Below are 21531 nucleotides of genomic sequence, written 5' to 3'. Positions count from 1 at the left end.
TAGTTCAAGTTACTATTACCTCTGCCTGAGACTCCTGGAGACACCTCAAGTGGTCTTTCTTGCTTTCAGTCCTGACCTTCTCCAGTCAGTCCTCCACAATGCCAGCAAGGATGATCTTCTTAATATGCTAGTCTGATCATTTCACTGCCATGCCAAACTCCTTCATAGCTCTAAGGATAAAGTCCTTCCTTACCATGGCAACCAAAGCCCTTCAGGATGCCGACGACCTTCCCTCTTAGCCCTCCAGACCTTTTCACTGTGGTCACAGCCCCACAGGCTCTACATCTTCCCATCTGTAAGTCTGTGCCAGATAACCTTCCCCAGTTTATATTCTCTTCTCCAGGGTGTGCCAACACTCTGGACCAGAGCTAAGCCCTTCTGGTGCATTTCCATGGCACTCTATCCTTGTTCCTTTAACGGTGATCATTAGACTGCAACCTCCTTGAGGTGCAAAGCAAATCATACTAATTTCAGTACAATGTCTGACCAACAATACAGGCTCATGAAATGGCAACAGACGGCGAGAATGTGTCCAGCAAGTTTCTGCTTGTTTTAATAGCTAGGACTCTGCTGGCCCTTCCTAAGAGGCAGCACAAATAGGTGAAGTGGGCAGCAGGTGAAGAATCAAGTGGAGAAAGGTTATTCCTTGCTCTGCCATTAACTAAACAAACATCTATAGAGGAGGACAGGATAATTAAGATTTTTAAATTCCCTCAAAGTAGGCCAAAAATAATTTGTATTTTGCATTATTTTGTTAATAATTTGCCATTGTTTTTTAACATACTATTGTTCATATGTATAATTTCTCGGTCAAGATATAATTTATACAGAATATAAAAATGACAATTTATGTACTTTCACATTAAAAACAGAAACTGACCATTATAAAGCTTGTGTAGTTTGTCATGGAATATAGAAAAGTACTTTGGTATCAGAAAGGTCTAAGTTCAAGTGCCTTGTAAGTTACTCATTAGTTGTGTGATTTGGAAGAGTTTCCCTGCATGGCTCAATGTGTCTCCTATTATTGTACTGGGTACATAGTAGGTATTTAATTGTTCCCCTCATTTATGGTTTTAAAGAAATCTGAGAATATAGAGGTTCATTAAGATACAATTTTTTCCTTTTGCTTTTGAAATAAAAGGGAGGTATTAATTTCTTAAGTTTCACTTGGATAAAACAGCTACCTTATCTAGCAATTGGTAATTCTTTTAACATTACTTTCAGAGAAATGTAATTTTATGTTACGGTTATGCAGACCTTTTCTCTTTAGTATCTTTTAAAGAAAATAAACTCATATTTTGAAATATTAAACACATAAGAAACAGACCAGCAACTGTAATGCCCCAATGAATCCTGAAAATTTATTACTTGGGAGAATATCAGATACTGATCCTTTGTTTTACAGCTCATGATAATAATCAGAAAATATACATTTTGAAATGAAAGTCAAAAAAAAAAAGAATTACATATAATACATATTACAGATATTTTATTGGTACATAAGCAAAGCAGTACTAAAAGCATATTTATGTGTCCACAGTAGTGAACGTGGCAATTATCTGTTTAAAGCTGCAGCAACTCAAATCCTCCTTGGGTCAATACCAAAAGACAGATTGGAAATATATTTAGGGCTATCACCATGTCTGGCTGTAAACCTATTTTTTAATCTTTCCCTCCCCCCATATATATATGTATATACTTTATTGCCTTTATATTTCTGCTGGTTTAATATAATTAGTATACTAAATAGTTATCTGCATGTATTTGGTTTCTAAAAATATATAAAATGCATTGGAATAGAGCTCCTGCAGCTTTCAAGCAGTCACTGTCCTGGCATAGAAAGCTTATTCTGGAAACGTAAAGCAGCAATACTGAATAAATAGTGATTGTTTTGTCTTCTCCACACAGCTGATGGCCTTCACCCAAAACTTAAAAATACTGTAGCAAATAGTATAAACATGCAAAAAAATGGACATAATATAAAAGTAATACTTATGAGCTAAATTTTAATACAATATGGATTAATAAAGACAACTTTAGGTAGAAGAGGGATGTGAACACAGCACTGTTATATACATATAAATTAAGGCCCAATTTTTCAAAGGCAATGCACACAGGGAAATGCCCATCTGCCCACATCCTTTGCACACCTGAAATCAAGAGTTTTTGCCTTTTCCGTATTATTTCCTCAATCCATTATTATAGTTCTAATTTGGAAAGATGTTCACAGAAATGGCTTTAAATGAAGTTTCTTTAAAGACCGTTTTTCTCTTATTCACAAAGAAAATGTTCTTTTAATGCAGGTGCAAAATTTATTTATGCTCTGGAAGCAAGTGTTTTGTTCTTGAACACTGTTAATAATCACACTTCACACCATAAATTCTGCATCTTTACTGTTTTAGCTCTAGTTTATGATTTATTTGAACTATGGGAATTGATGATTATTCAGGGATGACTGAGGGAATTAAATAGGTAACTACTATTAATACTAACCAAAGTCTCACATATCAATTCCCTGTGCATCAGGACAAAACAAAACAAAACAAAACAAACAAAACATGCTACTCAACCAAAATATCTCATAAGGAAAAAAAAAAAAGGACTGAGGCAACCAACTATGGATCATTCTCTGAAGATGCTAGACATTCTAAAGGGTCAAATATACCAGTGCTATTTCAAATCGTTCCTTGGTAAGAAAAAAATATCTTCTAATGTACTTAATACAGGAAATCCTAATAAAACAACAACTTAAAGTATAATAATAATAATAAAAACCTTATAATCTAGTTTAGTATTTAGAACCTGAATATTCCCCCAGATGCAAAATTTTATATTTGGTATTTTTTGTATATCATTGCCCACTGCCCCCCTCCGAAATGTATCCAAAAGATGTGGCACTTAATCTAACTCATCTATATTCACAATAGATAAAAATGATCAGGAATAGACTACAATATTTTTAAGATGTTCTAGGGAAATGAGTTTTCTTTCTTCTATTTTAAAAAAAGACTTAGAAAATATTTCTTAGAGATGTTCTTCCAGAAGTAATATAACTGATTAAAAAGTATAGCTGCTCAATGTATTTATCAAATTCACATTTATATATTCTTCTCACCTAGGAAATAGTATTTCTATCTATAATTAGGTACATAAAGATTACTTGGCATTTGAAAATTCAGATAAAGTTGTCACAATGCTGCCAGTCTTTCTTTAAAGTTATTAGGTTAATGCTGATAATAATTTACAACAATTATGTTGGATATTGACTTTGTGTTTTTGATGGCACACCAAGGCATCTTTGCAATTACAAACTGCAAAGTTTAATATATCTTCAGTTTAACATTTTGATTTAAATAGGATATGATCAATTTATAAAAATGTTTTTCTTTGTGAATAAGATCTTAATTTCTCTGAACAACAATAACAAAATGACTCTTGGTATAGGATGGAACCCTTTAAAAATAAGGCATATATTGGGCATACATAAATCATTGCTGTCACAAAATCTACAAATTATTTTGATTTTTTTACTTCTCCTAATTTTTAAATATATGTAGATATGAAATAACTATTATAAATTGAGAGCAAATGTGTACAGACTGTAGTTATTTAGGTAAGAATAACTTATTTATCAAGTTATTTGCAAAATAGTATAATGGCACAGTCAACTTGATAACTCCAAGAACCCAAAGAAAATAATATCTTTAGTTGAGGTCTGCCATTTAGCTGGACTAGAAAAGGCAACTCTGCATTATTACTTTCAGTTCTCTAGAAGCTTCTATATATTTTCATAGCCATTCTTAAAAGTTTTCATTGGAAACCTAAATGCAGCATTCTCAGCATTCATTAAACCAAAAATAAGTCAAATGTGTTAAAACATCCAAAGTTGCCCTCATGCATAAGATATAACTTACATCTTTTTATTGTTACCATGGCATTAATATACTAATCCACTTTTACTTTGTTGCATGTAATACAGAGAATATATTTTCCTCAGAATTAAAAACTACTTTAAATTTCAGTTTAAAGTCTTAATTATACTGTACCAAATTTTGATCAGAGGGAATGTAAAAATGGCTAAATGGTATCTGACCACATCCATCCAGATATTACTTGTGAATCTTAGTTAAGTCACCACTCATGGGAGAGGTGTTGACTCATTTTTGGTTTTATAAATAGAGAAAATATATGTACAAATGGAGACTCATGTCCTACATGTAAAAGTCAAGCTCAAAAATGGGGGGAAAAAAAAAAAAGATTAACTTAATTTCCTTTGCAAAAAGTACCTAACTCCAACATACTTTCTCTCTAAGCGATTGGAGAATTAGCAATAGTTCATAAAGTACAGAGTAAATTATTTGCAAGCAAAAGCTTGCCCATGGGTGCTTACACCAACAGATCATACATACGAAGTGGGTCATTTTAAAAATGTATCACTTAAAGTAACCTTTCTGAAGTAGACCCACCAGGTATCTCTAACTTATGTATTATGGCAACTCTTGAGGACCCCTAAGATTAAAGTGATTAAGGCAGGGCAGAAACAAAACACATAATATATCAGGAAACCCCACACCTGTTTGGATAGTCAACAGTTACATTTTTGTTTGTTAAAGATACAATTAACCTCATGAAAATATTTCTATTTTGCTATGTGGTCATTCATGTACTGGAAATATTGTAAAGAAAAGATTAAAGTCCAGATTAAAAAGAAAACCTGAATGACTTGATCTAATTAAGCAATGGTTAGGACAGGTACACAAAATAAATACAAGTGGGTTCTTAAGGACTTAGTTTTGATGGTGGAGCACCCTATGACACCTGTAGAGCTGTAAATTGGCAATGTATGGATGGAGTCTGGCACATGCACACAGTCATAATCACACCATATATAATGTAATTAGGTCACAGGATTAAGTATTAATAAAAAATATTAAAACCAACATTTACCCATTAATCGATTATATGGAATAAATTAAACTAAGCCAGTCACATATTTCTCTTCACTCTTGTCATGGTTTTATTTATGTATACACACAGTATAATACTTTCCTAATGCTCTCAAAATGCTACAAATAAAAATGAAGGCTTTGCATTACAGCTGCTGGACAAAAACGTCAACACTGTTGATGTGTGAAAACACAGTTTCTTTGTTCTTTAGCATCAGTGCACAGGGTATGGCTCCAAGTGGTATGCAATTTAGGACAGAAAAAAGATACGGTGGCTTGTGAAATATATCCTCTGTTCATCATTGGCACAAATCAAAGAAGGAATTTTCACTGTCCTTGGTACCTTCATTGGGTCTCTCCCCTGAAGACAGATAATGTTATACATATATGCCTTCAGGATTAAAACCAGATGAGATAGGATTCTGTAGAATACGGAGATTACTGGGGAGCTGTCGAGATGAACCGGGCCGCTTCAGGGACCCGGACTGGAATGGTGCCTCTACACAGAAAACAAAGAAAGCCATTTTGTGGACTCAGCAACTCGAAGGACTTAGCAACGTGAAAAATTAGAATTTTTCCTGCCTGAAGAGCCAACTAACATTACACGTAAAACTGTAGTCCCCCGTGGGGTCTGGGGTACGAGGAGAAGGCTAAGTCTTCTTGACCCTCTCAGTGATAAAAACAGTTTTCAGTGGTTTCAATAGTTAATGATCTTTGTAAAAAGGTGAGCACTTTGCTTCTCTTTCTTGGTTGTTCGGATGATACATATCTTTTAAATATCAGCACAAATTAATAATAAAGACTTTTAGGAGAGGAGGAAGGGGTGTCAGGAACAGAAGCTAAAATCTGACTCCTACGTCAGGAAAAAGTTTCTTTAAGAAGCAGTTTAAAACAAATGACAGAAGATTTGGGGATTACATGCTTTTCTAAGTAAACTAAATAACCTAAATATTATTGATTTTCCCCAGAAACAGGACGTACATCAATTTTTTTTTAAGTGGCTCAAGCTTTGAGTGGCAGGTTAACGTTTTAACTGAATGCGAGTAGTTTATTCAAAGTTAACCAGTGAGAATAAAGGGAAAAGAGCAGATTTCTCAACACCTTACCCCTTTCTATGTCTGCATGTGAGGCCTCTACTTCGATGGGCTCCGCTGGCAAAACGGTAACTTTTGTCCCTGTCTGTTGGATAAACTGCTGGAGATTGACTTGACGCAGCTCTTTAGTCAACTGCTCCAGTTCTTGTTCTTTGTCCTAGATGGAAGTTAAAATGTTTCTTTTTATTGGAGGAGTCACTATTGGCCAGCTAAAGACATCCTGGTGATAGTCCATCTGCTTATGGGGGCTGTGTGTGCGATACTTGCTTGCACAAGAACACAGTCAACAAATCTGTGTTAATACTGATACAATAGGCTAAAATAGGTCATTTTTGTTCTGTGGCACAGGCCAAAAAGTAAGCAAATAAAGGACAAGAGCTTCTTTAGTCTGTCCTTTTAAATGTGATGCTTTCCTCTGTTAGGAATTCACTATACACCTGATGAAATAAATATATATCTATAGACTTTCATCAATAAATACCAGTTTCCATCCATCCCAGTGTTTATAGCAATGTTGCTATAAGCTGTTCACAAATAAATTTCCCTATTATTTACTTCAAAACCGACTGTAAAATTCATAGTCATTTGGTCTGTGAGACTCAGAAAAGTTCTTGTATTTGGTGGACTGTTCAAGTGTTCATGGGATCCGTTATTGAGATTTATATTAGAGCATGAGGAAAGCAAAATTCCCACAAGATTTTCACTGTGGGGTTCTTAACTAAATCCTTGGCAAAGACGGATCTGAGAACCGAAGATCTTTAAAGAAAGGAGATCAAGTTTGGACAGCCAGAAAGCTCAAAAAACAAGGAAAGGCATTGATGAAGTTCTCTTTCTCTCCTTTACTGCACTATAGGGAAAAGTGGCAAGGACTCACCAGGTTGAGTCTGTTTGATGAACCTGGCAGGGGTAGGGGAGAGATACCAGAAATGAGTGGTTGCTTCTTCCACTTACTTTGAGCGTAGCAGGTACTTGGAGATATGTTAGTTTGATTATGAAATATTTTTCAATGGGTGGTGAGATTTACTAGTAATGACTGTCAAGAATTAGTGTTTCCTGTAGATAATAGCAAAGGCAACACAACTTCCAATTGTACCCTTTTTAAGGGTCAAAGTGAATCCAAATAGTAGAATACTGACAAATCAGAGGTTAACAACTTTCCACTGCATGAGAAATTCTCAATTTTCAAAATTTTGGTGGAGGTTTTCTCTCTTACTATGGTTAGTGGCACAGAAAGGAAATCATGAAAGTTCTTTCTGAAAGCTCAGCTTTCTCTGCTGATAAAACTGTTGATATTCCAGTTGAGAAATTCTTCTCAAACTTCCACATGCGTAGGCACTATCTGGACACCTTATTACAAATATAGATTCTGAATTTTTAACAAATGTGTCCTGAACTGCATGGATCACTCTGAATAGCAAGCTTCTTCACCAGCACTGATCAATAATACAGCAACCACTAGACATGTGCCACAGAGCATTTGAAATGTGGCCAAATGTAACAAAAATCAGAAATGTGAATTTATATGTACTATTTAAGCTTTTATTTAATATTAATATTTAATATTTTAACTATTATTTATTTTTAATACCTCTTTTGTAATTCTCCTAACACCACCACATTTTCTTTTCAAGAACGGGTGTCTAAGAAATTTAAGTTGAGTAATCAGCACCTAATGGCAAAATATAAATATTCTTGTATGTGAACCAGAGAGTGGAAAATCAGAGAGGAACCTCTGTGTCCCTCTCAGGAAAGCAAAGGAGAGTAAGTAATGTGGAGAGAAGGGAACTATTTACATCTCAAGAAAGATGGGGTTAGCAACAATGGAAAAGTAATAGATAAGCAGTTAACTAGCCACACAGTCCCTGGCAAAACAATCTGCAGTAATCTCTTTTGCACTGGATTCCTTATCTCTAAAAGGAGCGAAGGTCAGATTCACTATCTCATCATTAGTGTCCATTCCAGCTCCGAGGTTCTATTCTCTGTATCCAATTACCTAATGTTACAACTGACACACAGTAAGAAACCTGTTGCCATGGAACAAGGATCAGTGTGGCTTTAGCGCTCATCTCTGTTTTGGTCTCACATCTTAGCTTTGTCGTAAGTCACAGAAATTCTAAGAAACTTATAAGCCAAGATAGCTTTCTAACTTTCAATATAAGAAAAAATGGACAATCATTAAAGAAAATGCCAAGAATATATTAATTCTTTTAAACAGACGAAACATCCTTTTTATAAAAATGTTCTTACCTGTAATCGTTTGGTGGCTTGTCCAAGAGATCTCTCTACAGCTTTAATGCCATTTTCCAGCCTCAGACTCTGTTGGCCTTGAATGTCAATTTCTCCTTTGACCTTACCAATCTTTCCTTTAACCTCTTCTTCATTGATTTGTGCCTCCTGAACTTCCCGTTGTAATTTTTCTGCTTCAAGACCACTTTCCATAGTCTGGATCTGAGCCAAATAGTCCTTTAATTTGCTCTCACATTCTGTTATTTTCTGTCTTATTTCTTGAAGTTGATCCTTCAGCTGTTTTTCATTTTCCTGTTCAATCTGCAATTCATTTTCCCAAAATTCTTCCTCTTCAATTTCTACATCATTTCTTTTGATCTTTTGCTCCAGGCGGACAATTTCCTCTTCAAGGTTAGAATTATACTTTTGCTCCCAAAACTGTATTTCGATTTCATTTGATTCTAGCTCTTTCTCAATGGATTGAAGCTTCTCTGTCTGTAACCGAATCAGCTTCTTTAACTCATCTGCTGTTGTTTTGCAGTTATTCAGCACCTTTTGCTTAAATTCAGTTTCTTTACCCTTTCCAAAAATGTCCATTAATCCTTTGGCACCTCCTGTAAATGTTAATGATTTCCTTTTAGGTTCTCTCCTTTTGATTGATTTGTCAATCTGAGGCCTCAGTTTGGCTAAAGGGGGCAAACTCTGCCTGTATAAAGTTCTTTCAGGAATTCGAGCCACACTGTCTGAAGTGGGTCGCTCACTAAGAGATGGCCCAGTTCGACGTAAAATTAGCTGTACATCACTAGCATACTGCCCCCATTTGTTTAAGGATATGATAGGATTTTCATGAGGCGCTAAGTGTCTTTCAGTATCTCTCCATTTTTCTATAAGAGTGTACCTTCCAGTTCGACCTAGATAAAAAAGATAATAACAAACTGTCAAAGTGGCATATGCAATAGCTAAAATAACACTACAGAGGACACTATTTAATAAATGTGTCTTCTTGATTAGCATCAAAGTCTAGTCCATGCTGCTTTTAAAACTTCCCTTGAAGATATGTTAACAGCATAAAATTATGGGATGTGAATTACATATATCCTTCAGATTTGCTTAGAAATTGAACACTTTAAAACTCAGGGAGACTTTTATGCTCTTGTTAAATGCCTGATTGCCTAGACCTTCCTGTGTGGGACAAGACTTCTAGATAAAACAAAGGATAACAGGAGAATGCCCCACTGGAAGCCATGAGGGCCTGGTCGCAGGAACTAGGTAGAACTTCAAAACAGGAATAAATTTCCTCTTTGTGAATTCCTATGCTTTCTCTGCACATTAGAACTTGGGAAGGTTAGAGGCCCATTTTCCTCCTGAAAGGAGATATTGAGCCAGTGAACAACATGCTACTTAGCTAAGAGGTGGCTGTACAGGTCTTTCCTCTGTTTCTGCATAAGGGCTTGGCCATCCCATAGCTCACACTGCTGGTATCTTTCTGCACACCTGTGGCAAATAAAAATCACTTCAGTGAAAACAACTCTTCAAAATAATTTTGTAAAAAAATAGGGGCTAAAAGAGAAGCCTTCTACAGTTTTGATAGTTGTAGCTTAGAAGCCGATTAAAAAAATTTTTAAAGGCAAAAATACTTAAAAAAACAAAAACAGCAATAAAATCATATATAAATAGAAATACTGAACCTAACTAGTAATTACAGAAGATAAAATTTCAGAAGACAGTATAATATCATTAAATTGAACACAGTTTCTAAACATTTTCATTTAAGGTAGGTAGGTCAGATGGATATTTTGTTAAAAGTATCCACTACATACCTGAAACTAATATAAATGTTACATGTCAATTACATCTCAATAAAAAAGCATCCATTACTACTTAACATTATTACAAGGAAGAAAAAAACTGATCCTGGTACCTAGTAATTATAATACTGGTCCATACAGCTACTGATTTATCTTCTTTTTGAATTTCATGAGCTTCTGAACCAATAGTAGTTATTTTCTCAGTTACTAGGTCAATAAATTAAGATCTGGATATACATATTCCTATGTATATGAGTAGCCATGTATGCAGTGTAGAGTTAGTACACAAAGAATGATACTGCTTTAAACATATGCATATATTCTCCTTTAAGGACACTGAATCTTGGGTACAGCTGCAAAGTTGAAGCTTGGGAGGCAAACAGACTGGAGTTTTAATCCCAGGTTTTGTTTTTTTGTTTTTATTCTTGAGAGAGACAGACACAGAGTCAGAGAGGGGAAGGAGGAGAGGGGTGCGGGGGGGGGGGGAAGGGAAGGGGAGGGAGAGGGAGAATGTTAAACAGGTTTCACGCCCAACATGGAGCCCAACACGGGGCTCCATCTCACCACCATAAGGTCATGACCTGAGCTAAAATCCAGAGTCTGAGGCTTAATAGATTGAGCCACTCAGGCACCCCAGTCCTACGTTTTAATTGCCTATTGGATAAATAGCATAACCTCACTTCTAAAATAGAGACAGTAGCAGTATGTCACAGGTTCTGGGAGTCAGAGGCAGACATAGTAAGCACCTACAACGCTGCCTGGCCCATGGCAGGCATTCAATACATGGTAGCCATTATTAATTTTAAACATTGTTAGTCACATAACAAAAGGGTTGACCAGAGACCTCTTAAAAATGATGTGACGTGACAATAATCTGACTTAAAAATCCTTCAGCACCTTTCAACAACTCTCAACTATACAGAGCTGAAAAGAGCAAAAAGGCTCTGGAGTCAGAAGGCCTGTGTTCAAGTTTGGCTCTGCCAGCTACTTAAATGATCTGCGTGATGCATTAAATTTCCTTTGGCTTCAGTTTCCTCATCTAAAGGGTGAGAATAGTATTTTCTTACTGATACTGTTGTGAGTCAAATGAGATGTGAAATATAAAATTTTTTTTCTAAAATTGAAAAGTTCTATACAAATATTAGTTGTTACTATTATCAAAATGCCTGGGCAAACAAGGGGAATGAAGAAGAAAGCCTTAGTACAGTGGATTGGCTTCTTGGAGTAAAAACGTTTCTAGTGACTTTCAGGTTAAAAGTTACTGTAATTACTCCAAGAAAAACCACATGACAAATCTGCAAGGCTAAAACTGTTCCACGTGTACTCACTGCTTCAAAGATCACAGCACTCTGTGTTCTTGGCTTTCCTGCCTGTCAACTACTTTTAGAATCTCACTCTTATCTGGAGCTCTGTGTCCTCATAAGTAATGTGAGGGGTTAGACTAGATCAGCAGAGCCCTCTCTAATTCTACCAGGCCAATGAAGCATCTTGAAAAAGAAAACAGAATCATTATATTATACAAGTTATATTAACAATTTTAAAGACCCTAATTTAGTCATAATTAAATACGAAGCTAATTTTTCCAATGCTTAATGGTACTGCTGCCCTATGAGAATGTCTTGGTAGAAGATTATTTAGAATTACTTTTAATGCCAGTTTTCCCTTTTTTGTTAAATAATGCATATTTAGTGCAGTTAGACGAAAAGAAAAAAAAATCTATCCAGTAATATAAAAAAGCTTTTATAAAAGGTAAATTAATAGCTTTGATTTTATTATAAAAATTGGGTTTTAGATAGGTTATGTAACAGTTAAATCCCATAATAATTATTTTTAATACCATACTTGGCAAGACCCTAAAGATCCTATTTCATTTGGACAGATTCAAATTCCTCCTGCAAAACTCCTTTCAATGCATTTTATTAAACGGATACACTGAGTTGTACCTTGCATTCCATCTTGATGTACCCCTAAAACTAACAAAAAGGAGTATCTACCTACCTACCTACCTACCTGTAGCATTTGTAGATTAGGCTGTTGTGGCTATTTAGAAATGTGTGCCACAATAATGAATGGTAAATAAAATACTGATTGTACTTTTGGATAGATGAAGCAATTAAGTGTATTCCCAGTATTATATTAACTTCATATAATAAGGAAAATCACATAGAGAGACTTTAATGCATTAGTGGAATCTCACTGGATGATTGACATAAATTAAAAGGAAATAGGATAACAGATTCTTCTCATCTAAGTTAAAGCAGAATAGTATGTAACATGATGTTTTTGAAAATATACACCAAAACTCAAATAATTCAAATATGAGTCACTCAGAAACATTATGCCCTTATTTCAACCACTCAACAACATTGTATAAATCATTTTTACACAATTTTAGAAAATTTCTCCAGAAATTTCTGGAGAAATTTTCTAAATAGAGAGCCAAATAACAAAATCATGATTGAAAAGTCACATCTTGTTATTTAGTCAACAAGTACATATAGAACATCAAATACCTGTCAGAAATAGTGTCAGGCCCTAGGGATATAAATTCTATTGAACACCTTGATCATCAACCCTCTTTGTAAGTTTTAGCTTTAGCTGACATTTGGTTTTTTCTTCAGTTTCAAATCCTTCTTACCCCCAAAATGAATACTATACATTATTCAAAAAAACATGACAGAGAGTTGCATTCATCACTTATGAATTTAATGCTAACAAATCTTCCTGTTTCTGGATATATTAGAAGTGATGTCAGTAAACTTATTCTTTATCATGAATCCTACCGCCCTGAATTTTTCCAATAACAGATACTTTTTGCTCCTTGAGCTATATAAACATTTTGGATTCTTATATAGACTCTAGTTAACATAACCAATCATTCTCATAATGACTTAGAATTCTTACAAGGAACATCTCTGTACAAGAAATTGCATTGTATCATGTAAATGCTTTTGATGCTGACACACACACACACACATATATATAAAACAAAGATATATAAAATATATAAAAATATATTTTACACACAGGCTTAATTGGTTTTGTGAAATAAGCAGTATAGATATGATCCTCAACTTTTCAGTGAAGAAATCAAAGCTTAAAGAATTTAAAGCAATTTATCAATTACAACTACTCTGCAAATTTGTCAATGGATTTTCTACAAGTCCTAAGTGTAGCTATTAAGATAATTTTAACCATAGAGTATTTAATTTATAATGACAGTGATATAATGTAAATATCTCTGAATATAACCTGTTGGTCAGCTATAGACAACCCATAGTTAAGTCATTCACAGTATATTTTCCCACAGTGTTGATGAGAATATCATGTAATCTATTTATCGTGTAATCACAGAATCACTGCACATTAATTTAGGAACTATTTAGTATTATATGATGAGTTTACTACTATTAAAAAATAATAAAACCATTAAATTTATTGATTTCATAATGATTTACATTTATTATGCCTCTATTTGCTAGGCACTGTGTTGCTTACTTTGCATAAATACTATTAATCAAAATAAGAGGTAACATTTATCACTATAGACCAGTAATATTTGGGGGGACTTTTTGTTAATGTAGCATAATCTAACCCATCCTGACTGATACATGCTATGAATTACATGTATTTACATTCATTAAAATAATCTTTTATGGATGTAGAAAATATAGAAAGTACTTAGAATTATGAATGATTACACTATTGTTATAAATATCAAAACTGTAAAAGATGAACTTGGCTACATAAAAGCAGTATAATTTACTATTAAGGACTTTTATTTCTTGTTTCAGTATAATTCAATCAATAACTATACTTTCTAACAGATGTCCACTGAGATTATAGGGGGTATAACCAAAACAGTATACAAGAAGTTAAGAGCAAGGTTCTTGAATTAAGACTACTGGTTTGAATCCCAGTTACCCTCTTACTAGCTCTAGGAGCTTGGGCAAGTTATCTGGTATCTCTGTGCCTTAGCTTGATCATCTATAGAGATAATAGATGATCCTCATAAGACTTGTGAGGATTAAGTGGAAAATTTAATTCAAAATCCAGTAAATGAAAAATAAGACTTTAAAACTATCAAGAATTATGGAGAGTGAAATCTTTAAACTTATCTAGAGGTACATAAAAGGAGTGTGTATAGTGATTGCTTCTAGGAGGCAAGATCGTGAGTGATTTTTAAAATTTTCTTTGTATTTTTTCTGAATTTCAAAAAAGTCTACAATGAATACATCTGTAAACAGATGTAAAATGGGTAAATTTGTAAATTTCTAAAATTGATAATTTATGCATGAAATTAATAAGAGTTAAATGTGAGAACATAAAATATTATCTTCCTTATCTTCTAAAGGATCATATACTCTTAGAAATGGATAGGGCATTAGGTGGTCACCTAGTTCAGCCTGTAATTTATAGAAAACTTTAAAAAATTCATTCAGTTATTCACAAATATGTATTGAGTGTCTACTACTTAGGCATGGCTTTAAGCTATGAGAATAGGCAATAACAAAACAGTAGCAGGCAATATACAGCACACAAATAAATGTAGGTCTACTGACCATTATCCAACAGCTTTAAGGCCAGATATGCTGAAACTTCAGAACTTTTTGGATTTTAGAAAGGTAACATGGTGCTATCCCTATAGGTCTATAATCAAACATATTACAGTTTACGAAGTAAAATGTATCAACATTCATATCAAATGGAATAAATATAAATTAAAAACAGCCTCATATTGAATCAGAACAGTTTTTACCACCAGATGAGTTCGAGACATTCCAAGTATGGCTAACAAATGAAGTATGATAAATTCTAGGCTTTCAGAAATGTTTAGATTTAAAAATGTGTATATGGTCTATATATGTGGCCTATAGGTAATATGTCAGGAGGGGTAAGTGCTATAGAGAAAATTAGAGTACAGCAGATAAAGAGTATGTGAGTGTATGTGCATGTGTGTATGGATATGTGGTCAGGGACATCTTTTGTGGGAAGATATTTAAGCAGAGATCCAAGGGAATGAATTTTGAAGATATCTGGGTGCAGAGTATTCTCAGCAGAGAAAAGAACAGATGCAAAGACTGAGGCAGAAATATCTTTGGTGTAAGTAAAGGGACAATCAAAAGTAAGTGGTAGAGAATGAAGTCAGATTGGTGAGGGGGTAAAGTAGAGATTCATTAGTGTCTTGAAGACCACTGTATGGACTTACACACACACACACACACACACACACACACACACACACACACGCATGCACACGCACAAACACACAATGGAATATTACTCAAAAACAAGAATGAAATCTTGCCATTTGCAACAGCATGGAGCTGCAAAGTATTACGCTAAGGGAAATAAGTCAGTCAATGAAAGACAAATACCATATGATTTTACTCATATGTGGAATGTAAGAAATCAAACAAAGGAGCATGGAGGGGGAGGGAGGGGCAAACCAAGAAACAGACTCTTAAGTATAGAGAACAAAGTGATGGTTACCAGAGGGGAGGTGGGTGGAGGGGAGGTAATGAAGATTAAGGAGGGCAATTGATGATGAGCAATAAGTGTTGTATGTAAGTGTGAAATCACTAAATTGTATGCATGAAAATAATATTATACTGTATGTTAACTAACTGGAATTTAAATAGAAACTTAAAAAAAAAGTATTACTTTAAAAGAAATATGGGATGCCTGGGTGGCTCAGTCAGTTGGGCATCCAACTCCTGATGTCGGCTCAGGTCATGATCTCATGGTTTGTGGGATCCAGTCCTGCACTGGGGTCTGTGCTGACAGTGTGGAGCCTGCTTGGGATTCTCTGTCTCCCTCTCTCTCTGACCCTCCCCCACTTGTGCTCTCTCTTTCTCTGTCTCAAAATAAACAAACATTAAATAAAAGAAATTTGTTAAGAATAGGCCGGAGGGGACCAAGATGTTGCAGGGAGATGAGTTGGAAGGCTACAGCAAAAGCCTAAGTGAGAAATGATGGTGGCTTACATCAAGTTAACAGTGACTGTGAAGAGAAACAAGATTCTGCATGTATACTGAAGGTAGTACAGGTAGGATTTGTTACTGGATTAGTTGTAAGATATTAGAACAACAACAAAAAAGATCACATAAAAGTTTTCGGTCTAATCAATTAAAAGAAAAGAGATTTCATTTGTTGAGATAAAGAGAAAGAAGAAATTTGCGGGTGGGCAGCAGCTGAGAAACAGACTTGGGTTCTCTCATTTGAAGTTTGAGATACCAGTTAGTCGTCTTCTAGAACAGTTTACTACAATACCCGTTAACCACTAGCCACATTTAAATTTTAATTAAAAATTCATTTCCTCAGTTATACTAGCCACATCTCAAGTACTCAGTAGCTGCATGTGGCTAGTGGTTACTATACTGCATAGCACAGATACAGACCATTATTATCCTTGCAGAAAGTTCTACGGGACAGCACTGTTTTAGAAACTATGTTTTATTGAATACTTACTTTAGGCAAAGCAATGGTGTAAGAAGAATAAACAAGCAGGATCCCTACTGTAGGGGGACTTCCAGAGAAAAGAAGCGTTGAATAGTTAAATTAGAATTCAGTATAAAATGTGCTTGTTTGAAAACTGATCTCGTGGGGCAAACTATATGAAACAAGCCTTCTTAGGAACAGTTCACTCCACCTTGGACCCCAGCCCCATCAATTTGTTTATATTAAATGCTAACTCTGGCCCCAGTTGAAGGAGATATAGGAATAAGATCATTAGAAGTGGGAACAGAGAAAAATTCTAAATCTTTAGTACTTCAAATGGTACCAGGCAACAAAGGAGTGTGAATCAGAAAACTTTTCCCTCAGTCTCCTTGATTTCTTCCTCTTTTCCTCTCTAATCTTTTGTTAGCCATACTTTACTTAACTTCTAAGCTACTTGAGGGCAGAAATACATTCTTTTCATATTTTGGGAATATTGTAAAAGCAAATGCATTTTCTGGACTATAACTTGAAACAGGCTTTCTGTTTCACATACAGATTTGAGAAGCAGTTTGAATTGTGAAATAATGGCATTTCTGGGATAGTTTATGAGAAAAACAAGATAAAATATCTGAAATTGGGACTGTTTCAGAAAACCCAAGACGTATACAGTGACCAAACACACAGCACGCTGCAGGACAGTTTATCCATCTCATGCCAATTAAATGTTTCAGAGTTATGTTTTTATTTTGTTATTCTGTCTCATTATTCCACCACCTAGATATAACCTGTCAAGGTAGTCACAGATCAGAGTAGAAAGGATTTCTTTCTATACTATTAGATGCATTCAACATCTTTTACCAATTTATGTTCTATTTTTAGCTATTTTCTAATTTGACTCAATTGAATAGCAGCACCAAGTCAAAAAATGTTTGCTGCCATATATATTTGCAAATTACCAAGTTGTGTAAATATTTTTGTGTCCTGATGGTTTCCTGAAAGTAATTTTAGCTATCCAGAGAATTTCAATAATCCCGAATCAAGAATATATCTATGGTGTTTCCATCCCATGAGGCAAATGTGTGGGTTTGAACCCATGAAGGTATTCTACAAGTTGCTTCAGTATAAATTTTTTAGAAGCATCTGCAGTTTTCTCATTCAGTACATACTCTGCTAACAGGATACCTAAACTTTTACTGTGTTAAGCCATAGAATTTCTGGGACTGTATGTCACAGAATTAATCTTCCCCAATTGATAAACCCCTTATTGTTTCTTATAGTGGAAATAAGGTCAAAATAATACTATAAAACTTTCACTTAGTGTTTAAACTTTGAATGCCAATAACCCACATTACAAGACGGATAAATGTTTAAGTATGTATCAAAAGCGTACTGCATCTGAAGCTGAGAAAATCTTATGGCACAAGAGAAACAAGGATCAACAGTCCTCGGCTGGTTGCCAGTTGAGTCATCTCTCAGATGAATTCTGAATTTAATGAAGTATTTATGATACAGGAAAAGAGTTGTTTGGCCAAGTCTGGAGAAATATAAAACCTCTATATTCAAATCATCAACTTTTCAAAACGGTCTGGACTGAGTTACCGAGAAAGCAAAAATGGGGGTAGATTTTAGTTAAAACTTCTTTCTGGCTTGTTCACAAACAGGTACATTACACTGTTTAGTTCAAATTGGTAAACACACACCTGGTATATCTGGGCATTTTCCCTTTGAAATTCTGTGTAGAAAATGTGACTATCATAGGATATGGACAGATGCAGCTTACTGCACTCCTTAGCCACCCTGTAAAATATACTCATTTTATTTTAAAACACTGCCCATGGCTTTTTTTTTTTTTTTAATATTTATTTATTTTTGAGAGACAGAGAGACACAGAGTGCAAGTGGGGGAGGGACAGAGAGAGATGGAGACACAGAATCTGAAGCAGGCTCCAGGCTCCAAGCTGTCAGCGCAGAGCCCGACACGGGGCTCAAACTACTCACGAACTGTGAGATCATGACCAGAGCCGAAGTCGGATGCTTAACTGACTGAGCCACCCAGGTGCCCCTTATTTTTATTTTTTAAAAATGTTTATTATTGAGAGAGAGAATGAGAACACATGTGAGCGGGGGAGGGGCAGAGAGAGAGAAGGTGAGAGAGAATCTCAAACTTAATCTCATGAATTGTGAGATCACAAGCTGAGCTGAAATGAAGAGTCAAATGCTTAACTGACTGAGCCACCCCAGGCACCCCTGAATTTTTTATTCTTATTTTAAAGAGAGAGCACGCAAGCAAAGAGAGAGAGAGAGAGAGAGAGAGCGAGAGAGAGAGAGAGAGAGAGCGAGAGAGAGAGAGAGAGAGAGAGAGAGAGAATCTTAAGCAGGCTCTATGCTCAGCATGGAGCCTTGATGCAGGGCTCTATCACATGACCCTGGGATCATGACCTGAGCCGGTATCAGGAGTTGGATGCTCAAATGACTGAGCCACCCAGGCACCCCAATGTTTTTCTTTTCAAAAAGTAGTCAGAATAAACAGTAAATAGGATTTTTTCCTAATGAGGGGTCTGGGAACTAGGAATCTATGTTTTTGCTCAAGAAAACATCTTTAGTTCCAGAAATCATTGTTTAGGATAAACAATAAGAGAACAGAGACAGTGCAGACTCTGGACTCAAGATCAGTAAATCTGGGAGAAGCCAGAAGACAAGTGTCTTTACAGATTTATTTAAGCATGGGGAACTGTAATAAGTAAAAGTGTGCTCTCGAGTTGTATTATGGAACCAAATAAAAAACTAGAAATCTATATTTAATACAAAAAAAAAAAAAAAACCCAAACAACAACAGGAAGGATAAACCACTTTGTCTCAGACTCCCAGAGAGTTCACTTACCTATCGCTTGAGCTAAGGCTATTACAACCTCCTGGCAAGTTGTAACTTCGGTGACCCCACAAACAATCCTCTGAACTCCATCCACCCATACTTTAAGTTCCATGGTGCACCAGCCAGTCACCCAAGGGCCCTGAGACTGGTCATCAAGGTGTCAGGTCATGTCGCTGGCTATGGAAATGTGAGGAAGGCAGAGTCTTGTGTAGTCAGCTAAAAAGAGGAAAAAACATTTTTAATAAAATGAGTCTTAAAATTTCTTAAGTATTATGCAAAATAAATTTTAATATCTCATAATCCTACTACCATTAATGACCAAGTACTTACTTATTTCACAGAAGTGAATTCAGCAGCATGAATACAACTATAGCCACCTATTCATGACATTATTTCATATTAGTACAATTTTCATAATTATAATTTTATTTATTTATTTTTGAGAGAGAGAGCGAGCGATCAAGTAGGGGAGGGGCAGAGAGAGCGAGAGAGAATTCCAAGAATGCTCCATGCTGTCAGTGCAGAGCCTGACATGGACGTGGTCCCATGAACCATGAGATCATGACCTGAGCCAAGATCAAGAGTTGGATGCTAAACAGATTGAGCCACCCACATGCCCCATATAATTGTAATTTTAATCATAAAGTAACTCTTCTTTGGGTAAAGAAATCCTACTTACTGGACCAAGCCCTATTGCTCAACATAGAAGCAATTTATTAAAAACACGTAAGCTATTTAAAAAAAAATATCTCATTAGGATCATTTCTGAGGTTAAAAAAAGATGTTTGTCATTTTTTGAATAATAACTGAACCAGTTTCCACAGCCTTGCCGGCATTTGTAAATGTATCTTCAGAACTCCACTGTATTCCTTTGTTTCATGTGAACCTTGCCTCCCTCTCTTCCCAAAAGGACTGAGAGTGTTGCTTTCACCACAGAAATTCTAACACTAACCATAGTATAATGCATAGGTGTGCAGAAAATATTAGTTGATGGAAATTAATTCTTTTACTTAAGGCTGGCAACTTCCCCATATATGAACTGCTTGACTTTTTCTTATTTATTTCACTGGGGTTTGATAATATTCTTAAATTACAAGTTATTCTAATAATATAAATCTCAATTTTTGTTGTATTTGTGGTGTTTCCTCATTGTTTTTTTTTTGTTTAGCTGCATTTATTCATATGCCATGCAGAAATTTTCACACTCTCCTACAATCAAACCAAATGTCTTGATTTCTTGTATTGATTAGAATGTTATTAGCTTGCTAAAAATCAATTGCACACAATTCTTTTTCCTGTAGGGTTTTAAAATCCAAGTTCTTCCTGTGTTAAATCTTTAATCAATCTATGATTTGTCCATTGTCCTATGATCTTCCTGTTTTTTGTTGGTTTCTTTGAAAAGAATATTAAAGTTTATGAGATATAATAAACATTGATTTAATTAAAACAATATTTAAATTTATTTAAAGGTTGACAATGGAACTAGTGTTTCAGCATTAATGACTTATTGAAAAGCTTATTTAAAAAAAAACACTAAAAACTTTTCTAGTAAAACAGCATTTGTTACAAACAGTAACACAGTCCTTATGCATTTTCTTAAAGGACCTAAGATAGTTCTAGGCCACCTGGGTAGATGAGTCAGAACATATGTGAGCGAAGGCAAATAAGCTTATTTGCTTTCTCCAGGGAAGGTGCAAAAATACTTTTTGTCATCCTGAAAACAAGGGAAAGGACTGACAGTTTCCCAGCGTGTTACTTCAGCTCCCTCTGCCTACGCTGCAGTACAGAGGTGGTTTCATCAACCCTCTCTACACCCAGATAAAGGGCTATTTGCCTGTGACAAGCTAAATTGCCATAACTGTGTTCCTTAGTTATGAAATCTCATGAAATGGTGAAGTTTCTGGGGGTAGAAAAGGGCTCCAAAGCCAGAGAAATGTAAGAAATTCTACAAATAAAGTTAAACAAGTTTCTTTACAGTTAGACCACTCTGAGCATTTAATAGGCTGATGTATAGTTGAAATTTCAAATGAGAATTTCAAATATGCTACTGTCCCCAATCCATTTAAAGACCATTTGATGAAAGGAAAAAGAATTCTGACTTTAAAACAAGATATTTTTCGTTTTCTGCCAGACGCTCTACTTATT

General features: G+C 35.1%; 1 protein-coding gene across 4 annotated transcripts in view; it reads right to left on the bottom strand.

Moving 5' to 3' along the window:
• Window positions 1-1334: 1334 nt before the first annotated feature.
• Window positions 1335-21531, bottom strand: part of RASSF8 (Ras association domain family member 8) — an 85829-nt gene continuing 65632 nt past the window's right edge. For 2 of the 4 annotated variants that reach the window (XM_042991989.1, XM_042991990.1), the window contains exons 2-6: window positions 19396-19602; window positions 9698-9760; window positions 8288-9177; window positions 6053-6197; window positions 1335-5445 (exon numbers count right to left, since the gene is read on the bottom strand). In XM_042991989.1, the coding sequence (XP_042847923.1) occupies window positions 5324-5445; window positions 6053-6197; window positions 8288-9177; window positions 9698-9760; window positions 19396-19498 (1323 nt within the window). In that variant the 5' untranslated portion in view covers window positions 19499-19602 and the 3' untranslated portion in view covers window positions 1335-5323. Of the gene's footprint in view, window positions 5446-6052; window positions 6198-8287; window positions 9178-9672; window positions 9761-19395; window positions 19603-21531 lie in introns of those variants that run through there. The other 2 variants (XM_042991991.1, XM_007075620.2) reach the window with 2 other exon arrangements.

Source organism: Panthera tigris, chromosome B4 (genome assembly GCF_018350195.1).
Source record: "Panthera tigris isolate Pti1 chromosome B4, P.tigris_Pti1_mat1.1, whole genome shotgun sequence".
Taxonomy (NCBI): Eukaryota; Metazoa; Chordata; class Mammalia; order Carnivora; family Felidae; genus Panthera; species Panthera tigris.
This window is presented reverse-complemented; position numbering and strand designations above follow the sequence as displayed.